Below are 24,334 nucleotides of genomic sequence, written 5' to 3'. Positions count from 1 at the left end.
GAATTCTTCAGAAGGGAGGCTTTTTGCTATGCCACACCTGCTACTCCAATCTGTTTGTTTCTTGTTTCAGTATTACAGCCTTTCTCTCTATTTATTTGTCTTGTGACAGCAAATGTCTAACTTGGTTTGTCCCACCCAATTTTTACTATCCTACTAGTTTTTTTGGCTTGGGTTTTGCTTTGAACCAATTGCAAATGTACTAATGGAGATGTGATTTAATCTTAAATGTGTAAACATCATGTAACGTGTAAGAAAATTAATACATGTAGAACTTGGGGTGGGAACAGATTGTCATAAAATAATGAAAAAAGCACTGACACATTTCAAGTAGTATATAAGCTGAGGGCCCATGGGGAGGGATTAAGGAAAATGGTAGTTAGGTGCACTTGAACTTGTATCTGAATAAAGTAAGAATAATGAAATTATTCCTGCTGATTTTGAACTATTTAGTATATTCATAGGTTTAAATCAGGCATGACATGATGGTTGTAATTCTGCCTGTGAAATTAATATAAATGCTTATGGATTTGAAAGTAACTATTGGCTGCTAGCTTTGGGTTTTTGTTTTAATATATTTATTTACTCTACTTCATTTGTATTGGATACTAGAAAAATATTGTAAAAAAAAAAATATATATATATATATATATATTTCTAGACTTCTTATAGGAAGTAAGTTGTTATATATGTTTTACAGCAACCAACAAGCCTTCTTACTAGAAAATGTCCCATGCAATAATGTGAGCTGCAAGAGCGTGCGTCGTATGTTTAAAGTTTTTTGGGAGCTCTCAGATCTAAATCAAATCAAGGATGCAGTGGTAGCAACCTTCTTTGACATATATGAAGATGTAAGTTCAACTCTTTACTACAGCAGGCAGCATCACTCTGTGTTGCTGTACCTGTCTTTTTGTGCCGTTGGTAGACTGCTTTGTATAAACATTTGCTTTACAGCTTGTGGCAGACAGTGCCTTTAGTCTGGGATGTTGCTACTGCCTTAAGTTGCTCTCTGGAAGCTGGGCATGTAGCAGCAGCCCATCAGTGACTAAAAGTTTACTGGCCCTCCACATGGTCCACTTGAGCTGCTCTCTTCCATGGCAAGAAAGAAGCCATGGACCACGTGTGTTGCCCTGGTTAGCTGTGGATGGAGCACTCTAATATTGCCTAAGATTAATGTGATATAAAAGATATTCATGTTAGTAGTGGAAGCATAAACTTGGCTGCACATGCTCCATGTTCTTCCTTTGCATCTCTAAGGGAATTTACTTGCTAAATTTAGATGTTATCTAGAGTAAATCAGAACTCTAATTTAAACTTTTCTTTTTCCCTCTAGGGAATCTTGGATATCATTGTAGTAAGCAAAGGCTATTCCAACAAGGACTTTGCTATCCATACATTAAAAAACAACTTTGAGGCAGATGCCTATTTTGTTAAAGTTATTGGTAAGTTACTACCATATAATCAAATCAACATCAGACCTTGAGGGGAATATTTGATCCTCTGTGTATGATAATATTATGGTAATGCTATGTGCATAATAAAGCAAAAAGCATGGCATGGAAAATATTAGGGACTGTGTAAGTATATTGCAGAATCTATACTTTGGTATCAAACAAAAATGACTTATCTAATTTTTTTCTTGTTTTATTTTAGTGTACTTATTTATATTCCAAGTTGATTCTGGCCATTATTTTCAGCACTTTAGCTGTTTTTACCAGTTTTGATGGCAATATCCTTTAAGGGTTTATCATCTTTAGGGCTTGTATTTTTGTTTTCACAAGAATGTGTGTCTTATTTCACTTGTTACCTAGAAGCAGTCTAAATCCTTCTTTGCATCCTGGAGCTTTCATTGACCAATTCTGCATTCTAGCAAAATTCTAAAGGCAGTACTAGGTCTTTAAAAGTTGATTTCTCAGCTGGCTTTTGAAGGGAGAATGAGAATTATCAACTGTCTAAAATATAATCTGCAGGGAAACTGAGTTATTCAAACGAAACAAAATTTAAGGAAGATTCATGTCTTCAGTCCATGCTGATAGATGACAAGAAATGCTGTCTCTGTGCATACAACAGAAAGTAACCAACTTAAAAATAAATAAATAAATAAATAAAAAAAAAAAGAGTAAATAGTAAGAATAATTTCCTAAATGACATCTTTCCTAAAATATACTACAACAATTTAGGATGGCAGTTACCATAGCAAGGGTATGTGAATTAAATCTTTGGTTTAAAATGTTAGAATTAGATTTTGATATTTGTAACTGGAAGTAATTATATGTTCAAATTGCGCGCCCTACCATGTTCTTCCAGACTGCAAAGGTGTTGAGCTTTGAGTCCATTACTTGTCTATCTTGCTTGATTTTTTTTGAGGAAGAGTGAAAGATGAGGCTGTAAGTAAACTCATGTGGAGAAAGCTAAACCAGTGAACTGGAGGTTTGCTGCGGAAAGATTGCATTTGTCTTCATTTTACTTAAATACACCTAATGCTTCAGCCTTCTACATGTCATAAGAACTGCAGCCACTACTGCAGGCTGATGTATTTATTGCTTTCTCCTTAGCTTGGGATTTATTTTTCACCATAAGTGAAAGGACTACAGTGATTTGCCATGTTGACAGAAGCCTTGTTTTTAAATAATACTGCATATGGGTAACATAATAAACACAAGCATGCAGAAAGCCTTCTAGAAAAATCATTTACTTCATGAAGTTATATTAGAATAACAACTGTGATATTTTGAATGAGGGAAAGGAATAATTTCTGACGTGCTTTTTGATTCAATGTATGTACTTATATCTTAAAAATCAAAGCAAGCCTTTTCTAGCATCATTTCAGGGTGTGAGCATTTCTGCATAGAAACCACATAAAATGGGAATAAGAGTGGTCTAAAAAATTTGTGCTGTGATACAGGGAGAGTATTTCTAACAAAACATGCTTTATGCCAATTGGTGTATCACTAACTGCATTGTGTTCACTTGGTATATGGACAGTGAGAGCAGTTTTGCTCATTAAATCTGATGTCCGGTGCACTTGGTCAGATTATTTGTTCCAGCAGTGAAATTGAACAGCAAATTGTAGTGTGCAGTTTTGCATCAAAATGGGAAGAGTTGGTGCCACTTCCATACACACCTCTGTCTAGCATATAGTATAAGCTCATAGCTTTTAAAGTATATTAGTAGGTACAGTCTTCAAATTGTGCTTTGCCACACCTTCATTTTATTTGTCCTGATGTCCAGACTTTCTTTTTGACTGTATAAAAACAGATGCTTCTGTATTTGGATGTCTCAAATGTTAAGTTGCAAATAAATTATAACTTGGGAGTTTTAACAGTTGTTAAGATTTGCACTCAGAATATTACAAATGGTCCTTCACTAGAACAGTACCATTTCTGACTCTAGTTTGGAATATTTTCTGATCAGACTGCTACACTTTGAACATTTTATGTACACCACTTGGTATTTAACTGTCACCAAACATTTTATACTTGAACCTCAGTGGAACCTTAAAGTAGATAGAAAATGCTTTAGAAGCTTCCTGCCGGTCAGAATGACCTGCCATCAAATCTGGTCCACATGTTTATTTTCTCTGTCTGCAGCACTTGCTTGGCAGCATAACTCATGGAAAGGTTATGTTTTTATTTGTCTGCTGCACTGATGTGGTCTTGTTTGTATCTTTTTCCCTGCTCATGGCCATTACTGGGCTGCTTCTCAACCAAACTGTTGTCATTTAAGTCTGAACATTGCATCGTAATGACACCTTAGATTTCTTGTATGCTATGTGCCTGTTACTTCTCTTTTTGCTGTTATTTTCTTTTAAAAGGCATTTTAATATGGTATTCTGATAACGTGACACGGTATTTTAGGTTATAGAACAAATGGCTTTCATTGTCCCTCACTTAGTGAAACTTATAAATGTTTAGTATTTCTGTAATTTAACTGATTTTTCAAGCTAACAAGTAATTTGACAACTCATAGGCTTTAGATAATAAGTAGCATTGTACCCATATGCTTATAATACTTGTGAATACATAGAATAAATGTGTAATGGCAGTTTTGTTTATTAGAATTTCAGTGAATTGCTTTCAATCAAGATGTAAAGCTGTCACTAGTATATGGGGAAAAGCTTTGGCTTTCCTTTCTACCAGTTAAAACAGTAAAGCTGAATATCTGTCAAGTATTTTTTTAAATGGTTAGAAACGAAAGGATGATGAATAAAATGTGCAGTCCACTATTTTTAACGTGTTACAATTTGGAATTTTTTCAACTGGCAAATCTTTTGGAAGCTGCCTAACAAATGAGGTATGACAAAACAGCGATTAGCTGATTAATTTCTACAAAGCAATATATCTCAAACAGATTAAAAAAAAAGTACATAAGTCATACAGAAGGAAGTTATTTTCTTCATGAATTTTAATGGTACATGACATCTGTTAATATACTTTAATGGGTTTCAGAGGTTTTGCTTGTAAGATGGATGTTAATATAAACACTGTAAGCTCACTTTTTGTACTTGCAGTTCTCAGTGGCCTCTGTTCTAATGACTGTCCTCGGAAAATAACTGTAAGTATAATTATAACTTTACTATTTAGCTTCAGATGAGCTGGGGCTTTATTATGCTGGGAGATGTCCACATCCATAACTGAGAAGAGTTACTGACTGGAACAACATGTAATCCAAATCATGACTGGTCAGGTTCAATGTGTTTGAGACCCATATCTTTCTCCAGTTGCCTGCTCAGAGACAAAAAGAATTGACTGATTCTGCAGTGAGCGTTGTTAAGCAGCATCACAAGGGCTGGACATACAGGCACAAGAAAAATGTTGGACAGACTGAGCCATGAGCTGCCTGACAGCAACTTCTGGGCCAACATAGAGAATATGGGTACAATGAAGAGAAGGGAAAGGAATGTACTTGGTTCTAATGGTTCTGCAGATCAGTTACATGTTCATGTGCTAATTTCTATTTCATGTTTCAATCATGTCCAGAGACCTTGCATGTCAACCACCAAACTTTCAGTTAGCAGATTAGTTTTCACAGTGGAAGATGGCCTAAAAGAGGAACTCAGAGAAATTAAAGCTAGAGTTTGCATCTTAGCTGTGCAAAAATACTATCTTTTCCTACAAGCCTATTTTAAGTCATAAGGTTAATTTCTGTTACAAAATAATAAGGGGTTTTGGTAGTATTATTAGCTTAATTGAAAAAGTAAAGGTTTAGAAAGTAAATCTTCACAACAGAACAGCAGATGTTGATGAGCACCTCATAAAGATCATTGAAATACTAATGCCTTCACTGCAAAAGAAATTCTGTTAGAAAGCATCATGAAGTATGTTATGCCAGAGTACAGCTACCTGGCAAAAATAAAGCATGTTTTAACCTTATTTACTCATCTTTCACAGTTCTGTGTTAACATATTTTATCTGTCTTCTTACCTTTCATTCTAGCCAATTCATTATTCTTTTTCAAGCCTTGATCCCATCTTTCATCATTATCACTTTATTCTTATGATTTGCAACTTACTATTTTTGAGGCATGATGTGAAATGTGTCATCTCTTCTTCAGTGTTCTTTCTGCAACTCATCTGAAAGATCATCTACTGAACTGGATGCCCTAATATCAGCTTAAATTTGGCATTTGAAGGGAAGAAAAAAAAAAAACTTGTTCCCCCCTCCTTCCCACCTTAACAAATAATTTCCCCCATGCACACATCCCGTTCTCACTTAGGTACATTTGACATGGTTCATCACTCAGTAATCCACCACTCCCTTTGATTTTTTTCCTTCCATTTCCTCCTTGTAACTGTACTTTGATGTTTAAGCATATTTTCTGCCTCCAAAGAACTTATTTTAAATAGATATTGGTACTTGAGAAGTAATTATTCAGCCACTTTAATTAAATAAAATAATACTGAATAATAAGAATTTTTAATTAAATACTGCTGAATAATAACAATTTTAGATTTGTGTAGTATTTTTAGATTCAGAAAGTCCATCAAGATGATGCATTCTCAGAAAATATTGAATGAGTTCTGTTTTGTTCAGAACATGCAGTTATAATGTCTTTAAATTTAGTTTTCTAGTATACTTCAAACTCCCCAGAAAACATCAAACCTTTTGCCATAGGACTGAGTAGTATTGTGCTCTTCATGAGAAACTAAACGGTACTTATACAACTAATAAGCCTTGTTTTGAAAATGAATTTTCACATATTACCATGAGCAAAGCAATAACAAGGTTTCAGAATTATCCATATAAAGAAATCATTTTCCTGTGAAAGTGTTTTCGGTTTACTACTTAATTAGTATTGCTTTTTATCTGTTCTTAAAATTTTGCCTGCTTCTTCCTCCCTTCCTATACCCCCTCACCCCACCCTGCCCTTGTAGCCTTTCGGTGTTAATCAGCCTGGTCCTTACATCATGTATACAACTGTAGATGCAAATGGATACCTGAAAAATGGGTCAGGTAAGATAATCTCATAAGAATACACATGACTAAATAATAGCAATAGTCTAGGGGAAGAAATGTGGATATATTGCATCATAAATCAGTGATAATTCTCTCACTTTGAACACTGTGCTCAGAACTGTTTATTCCACCCTAGAAAAGATAAAGAAATAAGATATCCTGAAATATGCAATACTTCTGTATTCATATGTGCTGCGGGCTTGAAAGTATTAACCTATGTTTGTTGGTTAAACCAGTAATTAATGCCAGTATGAAAATGCAGAGTACTCCTTCCAGGTGCACAAATGCACTTTAGCAAACTGCTAGGATTAGTTGTGTTCTTGGTTTTATTGCTCTGAACTTTTTCTTCATAAGCAAAATCTAGTAAGAGCTTACTTGTTTAGGTTGAAACTCAGAACTGCATCGTGAGCTTAGAGATTTTCAGGTAGTCTGAGATAGCACAGTATATCAGACTCATGCCCTTAGGCAGCCAGTTCACATTGGGTAACAACTGGCATATCTCTATGATTGCAAATTATCAAGATGAAGGCTGGCAAACTTTGTCAGAGCCAAGTCACAGTACAGCCTTTTTAACCATAATGGAAAATACTGGCAAAGGCTTGTACAGGATTGCTCTCCTTATTTCTTTAGAAGCCTGAATTCCTGTGGACACAGAACTTGCTTCAGTGTACCGTCTTGGGTATTTGTAGTCCCAGATAACTTGAATCTGTTGGCCTACTGAAGCCAATTTTAATTGAAACATATGTGCCTCAAGTAAAACTTCACCAGTTCTTTAAAAATCAAGTTCGGTAGAAAACAAAATTCCATGTGAGAAAAAGACTTTACTTAGAGATCAACAGTTATTTGGTCTGTTTTGTCTTCAGGCTGGCCATGTGGTCAATGTACTTACAGTTGGAGTTAGCCATAGCCTGGAACGTTCTGCCCAAGCAGTAACAAAGGAGCATAGCAGACAAAAGCTTAGTGCTCTGTGGAGGGATTATAGGCACATAGATTGTAGGGCTAAAAAGCGTTGCAGGTTCCAGCCAGGAAACAGGACTGCTCGTAAAGAGATGCGGGATGGATATCCATGCAAATACAGACATGTTTTATTTCACAGTTCATGTCCTGGTTTTGAAGGCATTTTGACTCAGGTGAGATCTCTAGAGGTACCTGTTGTGTTGTCCATTTTACTTTATTGCTTATTGGAGTGCCTGTTCTCTTCTTGATGACTGGGTAACTTGGTTTTTGATCTGTTTAGCTTACATGTTGCATATTAGTCGTAGAGTTCAGTTATGAAGATGTATAGAGACATTTTATTGTACTCATTCCTTTTTTTTTTTTTTTAAAAAAAGACCTAAATTCTTGTTTTTTTCAAAAGAGCAAAAGTGTAAACAGCTTGGAACCCATTTAATATCTTTATAAAGAGCAAAACTCCTTACTTTCACAAATTTGTGTAATAAAAATTGGTGTTCACTCATCTCTTCTTTCTGCTGTTAACTAAACTTGCGTTTGGTCACTACCCCTCTGTACTCTTCAAGGCTATCTTTTTGGAGTATGGACCCATTAATTAACTTCTTGACAGTTGCTCTCACAATTGCTGGAATTTACTATAATTTTTAGATTAGAAAATGTCTTTCCAGACTGCCAATTAAAGTTCATTCAGTGTATTCATTGAATGAATGTGCATCTAAACGAATAAATCAGTGGGTTTTAAGTAGTGTAATGTATTTACTCCTTCAGGCTCACTGGGACTTAATGTGGGCCTGCCTAAATTTGGTACACACATGCAAATATAAACCAACTTAATGAAAACGCTGCTTCATAGTTTCTCTGGCCATGTGACTTTTGAGTAGATACCTATGCACAATCTTACTATCAAAGAATCAGAAGTACTGCCTATGTAACAAAAATACTTTTTTGCATAAGTAAATAAACACATTAGTAATACAATCAAATGGAAACTACTATAAAGTAGCTATAAATCAAATAAACTACAACACAACCTCTGCTCAGATCTAATTATACTCATTTAGATTCATTGTTCACGTAGTTGGAACAGTTTTTCACTCTGCTACATATCTGTAGTTAACACAATTTCAGACTTAAGTCCTATATTTTAAGTGAGGTCATAATATACATTTATAAAACCATGTCTAACAGCAAGTAAAATCTGTATTATCAAATCATTAAACACTTCATATATGTGGGGGACACAATAAATGCTGTAGAGGATTGCATGTTGGCAGACCTGGATAATTTTTGATATACTGCTTTTTAAAATAAAATTAATTTTTATAAATTGACTTAGTTTTAAGCAGAAGATGACAAATAATGCATTTATGGGGTCTCAATGCAGAATATATATTAAAAGCTTAATTCACAGAAATATAAGCTGATTTTAAACCTTACCTTGAGGAAATGTAGAATTACAAGTTCAGATGGGTTTGGTTTGTGTTTGACCCTTTAGCACTCGTTATTTATGCAGTATTATAAAATAACCTCGTGGCAAAATAAAGATGATTGTACTACTGGCATCTGTGTCACGGAAGAATGCACATAGCTTACACATTCATTTTATCTGTGGCGAGGAAAGCTGGTTTAAAATTTGGACCTAATTTATGTATCATTCTTAATCTTTGTTTTCTACTTCCCTCTTCCAAGGAAATTAACCTTTTTCTCCTTAAAAACATTATCTTAGGTTTGGTTGTTTGTGTTTTTTTCAAAGGGGTTGCTTTTAGAAATTGAACGTTTTTTACAATTTGTGCTAAGAAACAGCTAGCAAATATGATTTAATACCGCTACAGTACCATTCATCTTCACTACTACCATATTTACAATAATAAAAACTGAGTCCAATCGTGATGAATTTCCTTTTCTGTTTTGACATTACTGTTATTTCATAATGAATTCCAAGTGTATTTATGACCCTTGCAGTATTGCTACAGGGAATTTTATAATACTCTTTGATCAGTTTCTGAATTGTAATATGTTAATAGATTTGTCTTTAATTTCTGCAAGTACTTCTCAAAATTGAATTTTCTGTAGCTATTATATTAAGTTTGTACTTAAACTTTCTTCTCTTTCAAGTCCTACTTGTAAAATTCAGTAAATGTTTCTCTAACTGGAATTTTAATGGTATACAGGTTACTGTCTTGAAAAGATTTGCCTGTTATATCAGAATTGTGTTCTATTTGACAGTCAGGAAATACCTCAAGCAACACTTTCATGTATGTGTATTGGTTGACAGTACCAAATCCAGATAGTATTTTTGGGCCATTTATAAACCTACACATAATCTTTTCCACATTAAGTTTAAACAATATAACATCAATACCATTCTAAAGTTATTTTTTGTCAACTTATTTCAATTCTTTATATAATACTATAGAACAACCCATATCCAAAGCTTTGAATTTTATGAAAGCAATAATGAGGGAATCCAATAGTTTGTTACATTTTTTATTATAATCTCTTTCCCAAAAAAGCAACATGAATAACAACATTGTTCTTTATCTAACAAGAACGGTGTTCAGCATTCAATTTATTTTTTCATGTCAACTGATGCTGCTTGTCTTTACCGCTGGTCTTAGCGTAGGAACGGTTATTGGCTGGACCGCTGAAGCCAAACTTATCTATTCTTAAGTTGCCCTTCCATCCCTGGGCTAAAGCAAATTGTACAGTAAATGAAGAAACGTTCACCATTCTGTTTCTGATGTTCCTAATTCTGCAGGTCTTTAGTTCTGAAATATGGTATCTTTCAGGTATACAATATTCATGCAAAAAGTAGAATAACAAGGCACATATGACTGTCCTTATCAAACTCATTTTAAGGCTCTTTGATCTGCCAAGTCTTAACTACAGGAAATTTGCATAATTGAAAGGGTTTTTTAAAACATTGTTAGAATTACTCTCTCTACTATTAACATTCCAGTGTGCTGTTAAAAGATAGCAGAATAATAATTAGTGTATACTCAGTGCTTTTACTTCTACATTGCTCAATTCTCTTTTAATCTTAAACAAGAAATACTGTTAAATTAGTTACAAGGAATAGCAATTACCAAAATAAGCATTAGAATTGAGAAGTATTGGGTCTTACATCTTTCGTTAACATCTCCACAGACCTCTCCTCTTCTGAGAAGGAATTCAGTTGTACAATTTCTAATATTGAATCAATTTTATGATCAAATCAAGGTCTGTTGTAAATCTGGGAGAAGTAGGCAAACTAATTTCAGGCATGCACTCACATCTCCTCTCTACAATCTGCCTTCTTCACTCCCTATTTCTCCTGTTGGAGTTGTTATTTTTACAGAGATTCCACAGCTAAGTGTGTGTCATCCAGGATTTTTAACTCTACGTCTGCATTTCTGGGTTTTTATTGGCTTCTGACACTGCCTGACAAAAACTAGAATAGGCTGAAGTTGAGCACAGATTGAATTAAAGCTGCTCTTGTGAGTTAGGGGGATACAGGAGATGAATTTACTAAAGTTAATTGAATGCAATTTTAGGGGCTTTTTTTTTTTTTTTTTTAAGGATGCTGAAGTTTAAAATACAATGAGAAGCAAAAAGTCAATTGTGATAATAAAATAGTAGCATTACTGAATCTCACAGGTTTTGAATGTGTTTGCTTGAGGACTGCAGTAATACTGGCCTTATCAAACTGGTATCAGTTTATACAGCTCTAGTTATTAACAGCTCTGACCTTGGCTAAACTGCAGTTATGTCATTTTTGCAAGCTGGAGTGGTCCACAGTAACAATAAAAATGACTACCTACTTGATGTTTTTGGTTTCATTTATTTTATTGTCAGTAACACAAACTGATTTTCTTAGAACTAAGTGTCCATATGGACTCAGAAAAACATAAATAAGATCAGATACTTTAATGTAGAGCAGCTGGTTAATTTACTGGAGTATTTTCAAAAGCAACACAAGGCCGATTTCATATTGTAGAAAAGCACAAGAGAAGCATTTTAAATTTATTAGATTGTTGCCTACTCAAGGGCTGAACAAGCTGAATGGCAGGATTGTCGTGAAACTTCATACTATGAACATCTGGCTACCTCTAGCCATTGCCATCTTTTTACTCCGTTTTTCTTCCTCTCTGCTACCTCTTCCCTCTTTTACCACAATCGGATTTTATTGTGTTCCTGTTTGCTTTCTCCCTGTTTCATGCAACATCAGAGACCTCAAAATACCTTCTCTTTTTCTCCTTTGTGTGAGGGCCTGGCCTTGAAGTCTGTCTGTCTGGTGCTTTACGCTCAGATAAGGCTAGCAGCTCCATAACAATAGCAGTACTGGCTGACTCCTTACCGTGGTGACACGCCAAACTGCTGAGGGAAAAATACAGTTCCTTCTAGATCTTGTTGTGGTAAGATCACCTTTGGCAGAGGGAGCCTGCTGTTTTATGCAGTGTGTAGCTTACCAAAACTATTTTTGATACATTTTTTGATGTACCATGTCTTAAATACCAGACAGACCCTTACACAGGTAAGGCTCAACCTGGATGGAACTTCAGGTTGAACTGTTATTTCATGTTTTCACTTCAACCTTTTAATTTTCTCTCTTGAAATATGTCAATAGACTTATTTTTGACTTTGTAGTTAATATGAAATGAATAGGGTCATAATTACAGCTCGTGTATACCAAAAATATTAATCCTGTGGGCTAGGAACCACAGAACAATAAATTATTCAGGTTTACTCAAAGACCAATATCCATGACTATGCATAACATTACCCTATGATTAGATTCTTCGGATTACTTGTACGAATCAAGTCATGATTTGTTTAAGCAGCTGTATGGCTGAAGTTGTATGGACTGATAATTTTTACAATCCTCATTTAAAGCTCTTCCATTTTGCTGTTTTGGCTTTGTCTTTGTTTTAAGCCTTCTGTGATAGAATGACTTTTTACATGCTGTTAAGTCATGCCCTTATAGCTTTTGGAAATCTGCTTACTCTTTGTTGTTGCATTGAGGTCTCATGCTGTTTAACTAAATTGGATTGTGAGGTGGACACTAAATTCATCGCTGTAATAGCTGCTAGACACTACGTAAACATTACAGTGTGTACAAGACAATCAAAGGAAGTTTAATTTCCATAGTCAATTGACATTGCAAGATTCATTAGGTAGAATTTCACTGTTCACTATATAGAAGGAAGACTGTGTTCATAGTAAAAGCTTGAATCATTTAGTAAATGAATACCTGAATTCTGTTAAGAGGGGTTTTCTGGTTGCTATATGTGCTGATATAGTATGCAGTACATTTTTCTATGACTTCTTTTTGTATAGGAACCATATTTGAACTCTATCAATATTGCCAAACTTCATATATTCGGGTGTGAGTATGTGCAGAAAGTTTGAATATCAGCAATATTATGATTTAATTGTTGCTTTACTTGAAGAGTTGGTGTTTCTAGTTTTAATTGTCTAGTTTTGTGGTGTAAAGTCATTTTTAATGAAAACCTATTCTAATGTAGTTACGTCAGCCTTGGAGCTTGGGCTTTCAGAAGTATCACAGGTGTTAGTAGCACTGTATATAATAGGCATCTGAGTTGCAAGTGTGCACATTCAGTCCACTCTCCCCTTTTATTTTCAGGCCTGAATTCCCTGTGGTGCTTATGAGATGCTAATATTCGTGCTGTGGAACCAGATCACTTGCTAAGAGGCTTTCTAGGGAATAAAAAAAAAGGGGGGGGGAGGGGAGTCCCCATAGGATCTGGATCAGTTTGCCAGAAATTGAGATTACAGGAGTTCTACTTAAATGGAGTAATTGGCTACCTTAGAAATAAGATGTTGGTGAACCTGCAGATAGCTCCAACAAAGAATGTTGTTTTTCCCTTACAGTCTCTCACTTAGTTCTTTATAAATTACATGTTCTTGTGAGGATGTAACTTGCAACCACTGTAATCCTGTTGTCATTAAATCCAATTATTATTAGAGAATTTATGATCATTTTCTTAGCTAATTTTCTAACACAAAAAAAAAAACAAAAAAAAAACAATAGTTAGTGATTACTACTACTAAGGATGTGAACCTTCACATGTTGAGTCTTACCTTGTAAATCAGTGAGGAAAGAGGCTTGGCACTAACCATATCAAAACAAACATCAACAGCTCATTTCTTCTTAACTAGTAACAAATAATAGAGTTTGACATAGAAGTGGTGCTCAAAAGAATCATCTTATCTAGAAATCTCAAGCATTTAAGCAATTCTCTAATGCCCACGAGTAGTTTGGAAATGTGGGATTGAATCTTTAGGAGTTAAATAATCATGAGGTGGTTCAATTTTTTTTAAAACGTTTTTATGGTTGACCCAGAAATGCATGTTTGTATTAAACAGCTTGTTTTGTTCTGTCTTTCAAAATACTAACTTGAATTTCCTTTCTAATTTTATTGCAGCTGGGCAACTTAGCCAATCGGCACATTTTGCTCTCCAGTTGCCATATAATGTGCTAGGCTTGGGACGTAGTGCTAATTTCCTCGACCATTTGTATGTTGGCATTCCTCGTCCTTTAGGAGAAAAGGTTAGTTGAAATTTAAGATTGTCAAAATTTGTGGTGTTACCTTTCCTAATAGAGTTTAGAGAGAAATACTACTAGGGACACTTATTTCGGAAGTACAAATATCAAAGAAGTTTGCCAAAGAAACACCCCATAAGGCCTGGTTTTGGGGGTGAGCGTAAGCCCTAAAGCTGTAACAGTACAAACAAAAGATGACTGGGATTGTCTATAAATGTTAGGAATATGGTGCTTGTTTGTATCATAAATGCATATTAGGCCTGGTGGATCAATTATGGCCTCAGATGTAATGTTTCCCTGGGGCTGGTCTGGCTGGCCTGTAAGCTCAGAATCCTTTCTGCTTTCTGCATGGTGCTGGCACCGTGATCAATATGATGGGAGGTGGAAATTACCATGATAATCTAAATTTCAGGTGAAACATGAAAGTAGGGTCCTGACCACTCTGTCTTTAAAAACCTAATGGTACTACTTTAAGGTATTTGTATTAATATACTGTCCAAATTGTGATTTGGATAATTGCTTTGCCTGCATAAAATTCCTTTGCAGAATTGGATCTTTTCTTCTTTCCCTATTATGTTGTTACTTTATACTTTTTAAGCAGATGCTGTGTTTCATGTCAGCAACACTTATTTTGCTTTTTTGTTGTTGTTTTTGGAGCTTTTAGAAGAAAAAGCTTGAATGGACGTAAGGGAGTAATCACTTATACTTACAAAGGGAAAAAAAAAAAAACAGTTGATTTTTGTTTCAACAGAGAATTTCAGAATTCTTTGCTCTTAAATTAGGAATTGTTTGCTAGGAAATGACATAGTCTTTGTTTTTCTTTCAGTCCATAAGAAAACAAGAATGGACAGCTATCATACCAAACTCCCAGCTTATAGTCATCCCATATCCTCATAATGTACCTCGAAGGTAATTTCATCTTGAATTGAACTTCACAAAATTACGTTATTAATGCCTATAAAATTAAGCATTATGTGTAGGTTAAAAAGATACTTGTCTAGAAAGTAAATCAAAAAACAACCAAGAAGGAGGGAGTTAGCTCTCTTCATGTTGTTGCTCCTGTGACTGGGCAGAACACTTGGGAGTATTCACCCAGACTCCTATGTAGTAACCGTTAACAATCAAAACCTATTACCAGCTCAACTCTTGTAAATAATAACTTACTTGCTAGAATTACCGGCATTATTTCTGACAAATTGCAAGCATGGTAATGATGGAAGCAAGCATTTTTGTTTCGCCAAACATGCAATTTCTGCCTAGTTGCATATAAAAGCTTTGGTTCAACCCTTCTGAATGGTATCTGTTGCCATAGGTATGAATATTTTTCTTTAAGTAGAGGTGAAGGGGTTACTTACACAAGAGCTTCAACACTGAATTCATTTTGCAATTAAAATGTTTATCCCAGAAAGCAAGCATGTTTCTGTCTTTGCTGTTAGAGAAAACATTAGTTGCATATTCCAGCTGCTTTTTGCCGCTTGATCTACTAGTGAGGTCAGTTGCATTTATCATGCAGAAATGATTCTGACATCAGTTTCAGCAGCTAATTTTACTATAGAACAAATAACAGTTGAGAAGTGATGTGCCACTTGAGTTGCTAATTAACAACCACAGGAATAACATCTGCTGGAAGTAGAAAATTTCATTAGAGACTTGAGGTATTTAAAGGTATGCATTATATAGAAATTTTCTCAGTTGTCTTATCCTTAAACTATTTTTGCTTTCTTATAGAGAAAATTCATGGACACTGTAGAATAGTGGAGGATAGAATTCCAGGAGAAATCAGATTTCATAATAAATGCTTCTTAAATTCATATTTCCTTTTAATGTAAGTGTCATTTCCTGAGAGGCCTCAACATAAGGGATCCTGCTGACTGCTTTCCCATGACAGGAAGCCTGGAGTATAAGCATGGTGTTACTGAGCCTCAGGACCCCACAACATTCTGGAGATGTCTTCCAGATGGCCTTAAGGTGCCTAGTTTATTGCTCTCCAGCATCTTCCTGACATAATCAACTGGTTCTTTTGCCTACAACTACAGTTGTCCCTGGGTAAACTTCAGACAGAATCCTAACTAACTGTTCCCCATGAGCCTGTTCAAGAAGAGCTTCCTCTGTGGGGTAAACGGTCTGTTACAGGTTACTTCACCCTGCTTCTCCATCTCTCCAGGTCCCAGGCAGTTTTATGGAAGGCTTTCTTATGCACTTTACTTTGTCCCAGGCGGACAGTGTGAGAGAAATCTAATGAGGAAAACATCAGTCCCTGAGGATATCCATGGCATTCCTGGATAGTTAAATAGCAACTGAATTTCAACATGGCATTACATGAAAATAATTATATTAAGCCATATATTTCTAAGTAAAGACTATTAAGCTCCATTCTTCAAGTATAGCCATTAGGTTTCTGTGGACCAAGTTGTTACGTGTTAACACTAGAAAGTTCTTTTCATCTTTTTAAATTAGATCTATTTTCTGCTTCCTAATGAAGGGTATTAATGTTTCTTGGATTTTCCTCTTTTGTATAGCTGGAGTGCCAAGCTGTATCTGACCCCAAGTAACATTGTACTGCTAACAGCTATAGCATTAATTGGTGTCTGTGTCTTCATCCTGGCAATTATTGGCATATTACACTGGCAGGAAAAGGTAAGCTTAATTAGTAGTATTTTTTCTATATTTTCTATACTATTTAACATTTCCTTATATTTTATAGTGTTGTATGTTTTTGAGTAGTTTTCTGCAGTATAACTTGACACATACTGCATTAATTCCTAAAAGGTATTTATTTTTAATCCAGTATTTATTGTGAGCTTAAAAATTGGCATTGTTTATTATTTAAACTCTAAGGCACTTAAAAAGGGAAGTGACGAGAAACATGGATAAGCTTTTGCTATTAAGCTGTTATTCCCAACTAAATGCAAAGTTTTTGTTTTATATCTAAGTGTTCTATTTTGCAGAGTTTAAAGGAGCACTGTACTCAGAAAATGGAACATAAATTCAATTTACTTATCTTGAGTTCTGCTGGTAATCTGAAAAAAGGAAAAACATCTCTTTCTCTATCTTTGTTGATTGCACTAACATTAGCATTCAAGACGGTATAGGGAGTCAATCGTGTGCATATTGGCTGCTTGCTCTGTGTGTCTGAATTATACATGCAGTGTATAGAAATCCATTGATTTGAAGAAGCATTTTGAAAGGGGCCTTTCATGTCACAAAAGAAACGCGTTCCCATTTTTCTTAACTATGTGCAGTTCGCAATCATATCCAACTGGCAGAATTGCCAATAAATGCTACTACATACCCAAACCATAATCTTAGCTGTCAAATAGAATTACTGCACATTTTGACATGGTAGAACTGTTTGTTATTTTGTGCTTCTGGAAATAAAATGACCTTGTTAAATATATAGATAGGCTTTGCGCATGCTTCATATTTAAATATTACTTGTCTGTCATTCTCCACTCTTCAAAATGTTAAATACGGTCTCCAAATAATAGCAATGCTGGGTATGAAACACCCAAAGCAAGGAAATACAAATTTTATGATGACTGTCCTTAATGCGTCCTAATGTACCAAGAAAGCATTGCTAAATGGTAGCTTGGACTATGCACTGGCTGGGTTTAACTCTGTCTTCAAGACATCTTGAGTGATGAGTAACAAAAAATATATATATTAAAAAAAAAGGTTTTTAATGATTATCTACATACCAATTCTATCTGGAGAAACTGAGGTTTAATGTCAATGTTGAAAACAATTCTATATGTAATAATTCATGTATTTTAATGTAAAGAAGCACTCAGCCCAGAGTGGTTGCTTTCTGAACCCTTTTAAGCCCCATTAAGTGTATGTGAATGAAATGGTGTTGCTTATATGTTAGACTCCTTTGCAGCAGCTGCATCTTGCTCAAAATAGGCACAAATATTTAGATACATGATGTGTATTTCCAGAGTACTGTATAAATACTTGTGAATTCCAGTTATTTTCCAATGCCCTCCCATTGATTTTTACCTTCCCAATTTTTAGAAGAAATGGTTGAGGTATAGCATAAGAAAGTATCCTGACCACAGCTGAATTGTGCACCACTGGCACGACTGGGGATTAAATTTCAAAGTTTTTCTTGTTTCTGAGTTTATGCTTGCTTTACTGCCTCTTTCAGTAATCTTCTCATAAAAATACTGTTCTGCCTAAATGCTGTTTTCCCCTGCAGATTTCTAGAGTACCTATCACAAAGAAAGAAAGGGGAAACATACAGGCAGTTACAATCTCTCCTTTTCCCCCAGAGGATATTGGTCTGTAAGCTGCAGTGTTCTGTTCAGTAGTTCAAATAAACCAATGTACTTTGACCTCTGCAGATAAGTAGTTGAAGTTCTTAGTCTACAGTAGTTCTTATGCACTCATTTACCAGCCACTACTGTATTGTTTAAATAACTGTGCCATTTAGGGATATTATGTTGCTCTGTCTTTCCTTCGAAATTTTGTATCCACTTAAAAAAAAAAAAAAAAAAAAAAAAGGCTTTCAAATGTCAGTTCCTAAGTTCCTAGTTTTTACTATTACTCCTCTTACAACAGTATAGTCTGCTACATTAGCTAAGGACCTCGATGCTCCTGTATTCTGATTCCTTTTCATTTGCTTTGTGGTGTTGGCGCTATGCATTGATGATAATCCTGCTAGGCAGCTTTCGATGGATTCATCAGAATATAAGTTGGTCGAATTTTGAAGTGGTAATTTTTTCATGAAGCAGACAAAAAATGGAGTGAAAATTACTTTCTAAGTGAGACCACAAAAAATCGTGGAATGTGACAAGCATTTCCATGGCAGAGTATGCCACTCCCCTTTTCCCACCCCATTTTTGACATTCAGAATACTACTGGCATTGATAAAATCTCTGCCAAAAAGCCAGGCTGATGTATGTTAAACTTTTCCCTGACAGCTCTGCTGCTGCTACAAAATGCAATAAAATCCATAGTGAACCCAAAGGAATCGCTGTCACGTATAAATGTTGTGTGATGAGGAAATCTTTGGCCTTGAGCCAGAGCAGATGACAAACTTTCATGGCAGAACACATGCACTGATTTCTACCAAAATTGTCATGTATATTTATCAACTCGGGTACAAATCTGAATGCCCACACAACAGCATACTGTAAAGGTTTTTTTTATTTTACTCATCATCAAAAAAAGTATAAGCAAGCTAAAAAATGATTTAAATCTGCTTTTGCTGATTTTTCTTATGATAAGATGTACAGAGACTTGTCTGTCATGAGAAAAATGCTGGTTTCTAGAAAAGTTCACAGCGCGTTCAAAATCCTGGAACAGCGGCTTTCCTACTCTGCCACTGCTTTGAAACACAAGAGGAGGCAGGTGGGAGAGGGCATGTAATAGCACATTCCCTGGATTCTAGGTACAACTTAAATATGCTTCTCTTTTCCAAGCACCACCCAAACTACTCTTTCAGCAGATCAATGTGTGCCCCGCATAAATAAGCAGGGGAATACATCCTACCTCGCATTTTCTCAATAAAAACAAAAACATGGAATAGTCTGTTTTTGGCCCAGCTTGGTGCTGTTAATTGTTGAACTGCCATCTTTGTCTGAATTTGTATTTAACAATTTAAAAAAAAAAATCTCATTTCAAGTGTAACATAGATGGCAACACTTACAGTTAATCCAGAGTAATTTCATCTCATATTTATAATATAGACTAAATAAATACACAGTAGCAAACATATTTTGTTTTTAAAATATTCTTCTTTAAAAAGCATTATATGAAACAACAGAAAATAATGGGTCATAAATACAAAAACGGCTGAGCATTAACAGCAGCAGCCAATCTTGAGTAGATTATTGCTGTTACAAACTGACATCATTTAAAAGCTAATTATTGAGGCTTTTACTAAGCTTTTTGCATTTTGTCAAATGAGTGACTTGGAAAAAATCAGCCATTCTCTGACATTTGACAACTCATTTCTATAACAGCATTGCTCTAGATCCTGTGAAGTGTTTAATTATTTTTATTTTTATTTTTCAGAAAGCAGATGACAGAGAGAAGCGACAGGAGGCTCATCGGTTCCATTTTGATGCTATGTGACATGCCTTAATATTTGTGAAGGAGCTGCTACTCATTTGCTTAATTGAAATACTAAATTCTGATTTGTAAAATGATTACTGTGGAAAATATTGCTGGTGTGCTATTTGTAAATGTTGCATTATTTGATATTTATTTGGAACGTATTAAAGGTAGAGCTGAATGTCTTGTAAGGCCTTCTGGAGGGGGGAAATGTATATAATAGCATTCGGTCTTTATTTAACAAAACTGTAAATTTATTTTTCATAGTATGAGGGATCATATTGCATGTACCATTGTTTACATACCACCCATTCTTTAGTAATAATCTGACAGAAATAAAGCTGTGTAAATAATGTTTAGCATTTCAGTGAGCAGAATACTTTGTACCACTTGAATGGGTATTGTCATTTATACATTCCTGCAAAGTAAACTGCCTTTCTGAAAATTCATCTTGAGCAGTTCCTCAGATGATGTAATTGTTGATTGATTGTACTAAATGGTGCTCAACCTGAAGTAGTCTGCATTTTTCTTTATTAAAATCCATATGTGCAATAGAATTTAGGAATTGGAGAACTAACAGAAACCTGCAGAGTTGATGCTAGGTCAGTAACTCATGGCATAGATACAGTATTTATATGTTGGTTTTGGAGAGAAGATGACAGATTTGAAAATACATATATGGTCATAAAATGTATTAGCATGGCACAAACTGCCTTTCTAAATAACCTATAACCATGCTTATTTTAGGAAGGCCTAAAGTCATGGAAGTTACTTTTGGAGTGATTTTGCTATTTATTTTTAAGAAAGGTGAGGGAAATGTTGTTTGGTCAGATGTTCTTGTCTTTTAAAGAAACTTTAAAAAGAATTTTGGAGTGGAAGGAGAACAAGGACCGACTCCCTAAAATTCATTATTGATGGATGAAATTTGCAAAGATTAAATCAAGAACATGATAGGAAGCAATAGGAAACAATGTACAGTATGCCTAAATAGTATAAGTCTGTAATAACCACAAAAAAAAAAAAAGAGCAGCTCAACTCTGTACTACAGTAGTGATTCATGTTAGAGTGGCTCACTATATTCAGGACCCTGGTATACTCCCTAGAAGTAATCAAGCTTGTATTTTTGATAGTTGTTCCTATTTCCATAGTGATATTAGCTTGTTTATTATTGTGCATTTAAGTCTGTCAGCTTGCATTGTTAATAAATACTGTTTGATAAATTAGAACACATTTTCTCAACAAACTTAAATTATAAAAGCATTGGTCTTACAGGCAATCACCTCAGTAGTGTTAGTGATCAGTATCTTCTCCGCCCTGAAAGCTGGTATGCTCGTCAATACAGGAAGAGTTAAGAGAGCAGGTACAAAAGTTGAACTGATTGTGTCCACCCTGAATCACAACTCAACCCCTTTGTTATGGGGCCAGGGCTGAACTGGCCCATTATAATAGCAGCTCCAAGCCAAACTTGAGAAAAGTACTGAAAGTCTCCTCCGTTACCAAGTTTTTATTTGCTATTTCTTATATGAACTGATAAGATTCCAACAAAGGAGACTGTCATATTACATTCCCCCAACTATTCAGAACAGCATATTTTCTTAATACACACCTTTAATATTTCTCTTAAAGTAGCATGAAAAGGTAGATTTTTTTTTTTAGATAAATTCCTAAGGCTATTGTATTTGTTAAACCCCATTGATAGAATTCTCTCCTAATAGCAAAATTAATAAAGGGTTTCATAATTAAGAGGAAGCACAATTTAATGTGTTCTTTCTCTTGGATGGTTGGAGAATAAGGCTAAATGCATAATGCCACTGTGGCAGCAAAGTCAGCCGTAGCTCTCTGTCACAATATAACAAGCATAGATTAGCCTCCTTATGGTTTTTGGAAAAAAACAATTAGGAATGAAATAACCTCATGCTGACATTTAAGCTGCTGTCAAGTTAACAGAACAATGAACTCAGTATCTGTTGCTTTAAGGTGGTTTGCATGCTCAGTAGCGCATCACTGCATCCCTTCATGTACAACGCTTTTTTGGAGCCTTAATAGCTTTCTTATAATAAACTTTATGACAGATTCTAACTGCTCAGAGCCTGGCTTACAACAGTCCATGCATATTATTTTGAATTAAGGCATTAAATAGTGTTAAACCTCTTGTCAAAGGTTGTGTGTCATACTTTGGCTTTCTTTCTATTCCATAGGCATCAAAAATTTGTTTCAGGAAGGGTGTTACCCTTCTGCCAGCAAGTTTAAGAAAGCAACATCAGTTAGAAAGTGTATTTCCAGGTAATCTTCACTGGAACTGAGAAACAGTTTTAACTGCGTAAATTTTCAAAATACATCCACCCTAATACAGCCCTGGTGAGAAATGCTATTGGAAGGCTTCTTCGGTGTGAAATCTCACCTATATAAAAATACTGTTGACATGCCAACTGACAGATGGCTGTTGAAATACCAGCTTGCTTTGTTCTCATTTTCCATGAGAAGCTTTAAGACTGAATCTTCCTGCTAGATTTATCATTAATGCAGTATAATCCCCAACAAAAGAACTAACTTTTCTGCTGCAGATTAATAGGCATGTTCTGTATAGTAGGGGATCCTTCCTCTGATGAGGCCATCTTTAGTAATAGCTGCACTAAAAAGATTTGCTACAACTCATTGAAGAGTGATCACTATAAATGCACCAAGTCAATTCAGGACTCCTAGAACTTCTTTCAGATAAGTGCCACTTAATAGAACAGAAGTCAACCCATACACTTCCACTATATTTTTTTTTTAAAGTCGTCAGAGCTTACTTTTGTCAAAACAATGTTGAAAGGGCTGAATGTGCTAGCTTTAAAGGTATTGATAACCAAAGAGAGAGATTTTTTTTTTCCCATCTATTACTCAAATGTATTCTAAAGGAAAAAGCAAATTTTTTTGATCAAAGACTCAGATGTGTCAAGAAACAGAGAGCTATTGAGTTTTTAAGTCTGAAATACTGCTCTGCTGCTTCAGTAGCCATATACTATCCATTTGATTTTTCCCCCATTTTGGCAACCGGATCTTTTTGTTGAGGCTCTAGTAATACCAGCCACAGCTGTCACAGAAAATATCAACCACATAGCACCATTATTGTAATTAATTCCTGTCTTTGGTGAAAAATGGAATCCCTTCTGTGATGCAATCCTTAAAAAACGTAAAATATATTCCAACCTTGTTGCATGACTTGTGCTAGAGAAGTTTTTAGATGTATTCTAATGCTCAGATCTAATTATATTGCCTAGCAAATCCAGAAGTGCACAGTAAGCTTCCTGAAGACTATCAGTATCCTTAATGACTACTAGAAAGTTTTCTCAGTTACTTAACTCAGTAGTAAATAACAAAGTCAATTATACATTTCTGTATGATTACATATTATATTGCTATACTGAGGCACCTGCATCTTCCATCATTTTCTAATTAGAAATCATATGTAATTAAGATTTAACAAATGCACCTAATCCTATTGACAAGCCCAAGCAACAGAACAGTTAAAATGCTACTCCTAACTTCCTTTCCTAATTACTCACTGTTAACATCTGTATTCTTGCAATCTCTTTTAAAAACAATACCCAGGTCATCTCAAACAAGTTCAAAAACTGACTGTTGGTCCAAGGCTATTTGTGATGTACAATCTGCTACCTGAAAGCAGCGAATATGTTAGGTAGTGTTAAAATTTAAACTTCTTTGCAGAACAGTAAAACCAAAAGAAGTTTTAAGGAAGAACTATTGGGAAGAAGCAAAATCAGTTCTAATAATGGAAATCCAAAGGTTTTATTGTAGCAGTTCAAGGGACTCGTTATTTAACTGGTTGTGCAAGTATTTAACTACCTGTATCAAAACGAGTGGTCCCATTCCCTTCCAGGAACAGCTCCCATTCGAGAATGATGACAGCTCAGTAGAGCAGCAGAACACACACCTGGCCATCCAAAAGCAGTTTTTAATCTCTGTTAACTACTAAACTCAAGCTTAATGGACCTGACGGCACAGCATTCTCTTCCCTGGAAGAGAAGGCACTCTCCAGGCTCAGAAAGTGGGAAGCAAAAGTTTTTTCAGACCTGTCAGCAGTTTACTGTACAGTATTTTAAAGCACCACTTATCACAAGAATTGTAATGAGACAAAGCAACAGGGATGTCCAGATGAGGAATTTCTCTGAAAGCAGCAGTAAATGGTAGCAGAATGTCACAAATGCACGAGTGGATCCTGCTACCCAGGTCTCCCACACTGACAGATGGATGCAAGCCTGCAAGAGAAGCTGGAAATGCTCCTACGCTTCCCCAAGTGTGTAATAGCTCTGTCTGACCTCCTAAT

The 24,334-nt window shown here is 35.3% G+C and overlaps 1 protein-coding gene across 1 annotated transcript in view; it reads left to right on the top strand.

The window, feature by feature from the left end:
* Positions 1 to 22,163, top strand: part of ITFG1 (integrin alpha FG-GAP repeat containing 1) — a 72,787-nt gene extending 50,624 nt beyond the window's left edge. Inside the window, exons 11-18 of the mRNA XM_032195979.1 lie at positions 698 to 848; positions 1,331 to 1,439; positions 4,508 to 4,551; positions 6,371 to 6,449; positions 13,829 to 13,953; positions 14,774 to 14,856; positions 16,467 to 16,584; positions 19,966 to 22,163. Coding sequence (XP_032051870.1) covers positions 698 to 848; positions 1,331 to 1,439; positions 4,508 to 4,551; positions 6,371 to 6,449; positions 13,829 to 13,953; positions 14,774 to 14,856; positions 16,467 to 16,584; positions 19,966 to 20,025 — 769 coding nt within the window. The 3' untranslated portion in view covers positions 20,026 to 22,163. The remainder of the gene's footprint in view (positions 1 to 697; positions 849 to 1,330; positions 1,440 to 4,507; positions 4,552 to 6,370; positions 6,450 to 13,828; positions 13,954 to 14,773; positions 14,857 to 16,466; positions 16,585 to 19,965) is intronic.
* The last annotated feature ends 2,171 nt before the right edge of the window (positions 22,164 to 24,334 follow it).

This window comes from Aythya fuligula, chromosome 12 (assembly GCF_009819795.1).
Source record: "Aythya fuligula isolate bAytFul2 chromosome 12, bAytFul2.pri, whole genome shotgun sequence".
In the NCBI taxonomy this organism is placed as follows: Eukaryota; Metazoa; Chordata; class Aves; order Anseriformes; family Anatidae; genus Aythya; species Aythya fuligula.
This window is presented reverse-complemented; position numbering and strand designations above follow the sequence as displayed.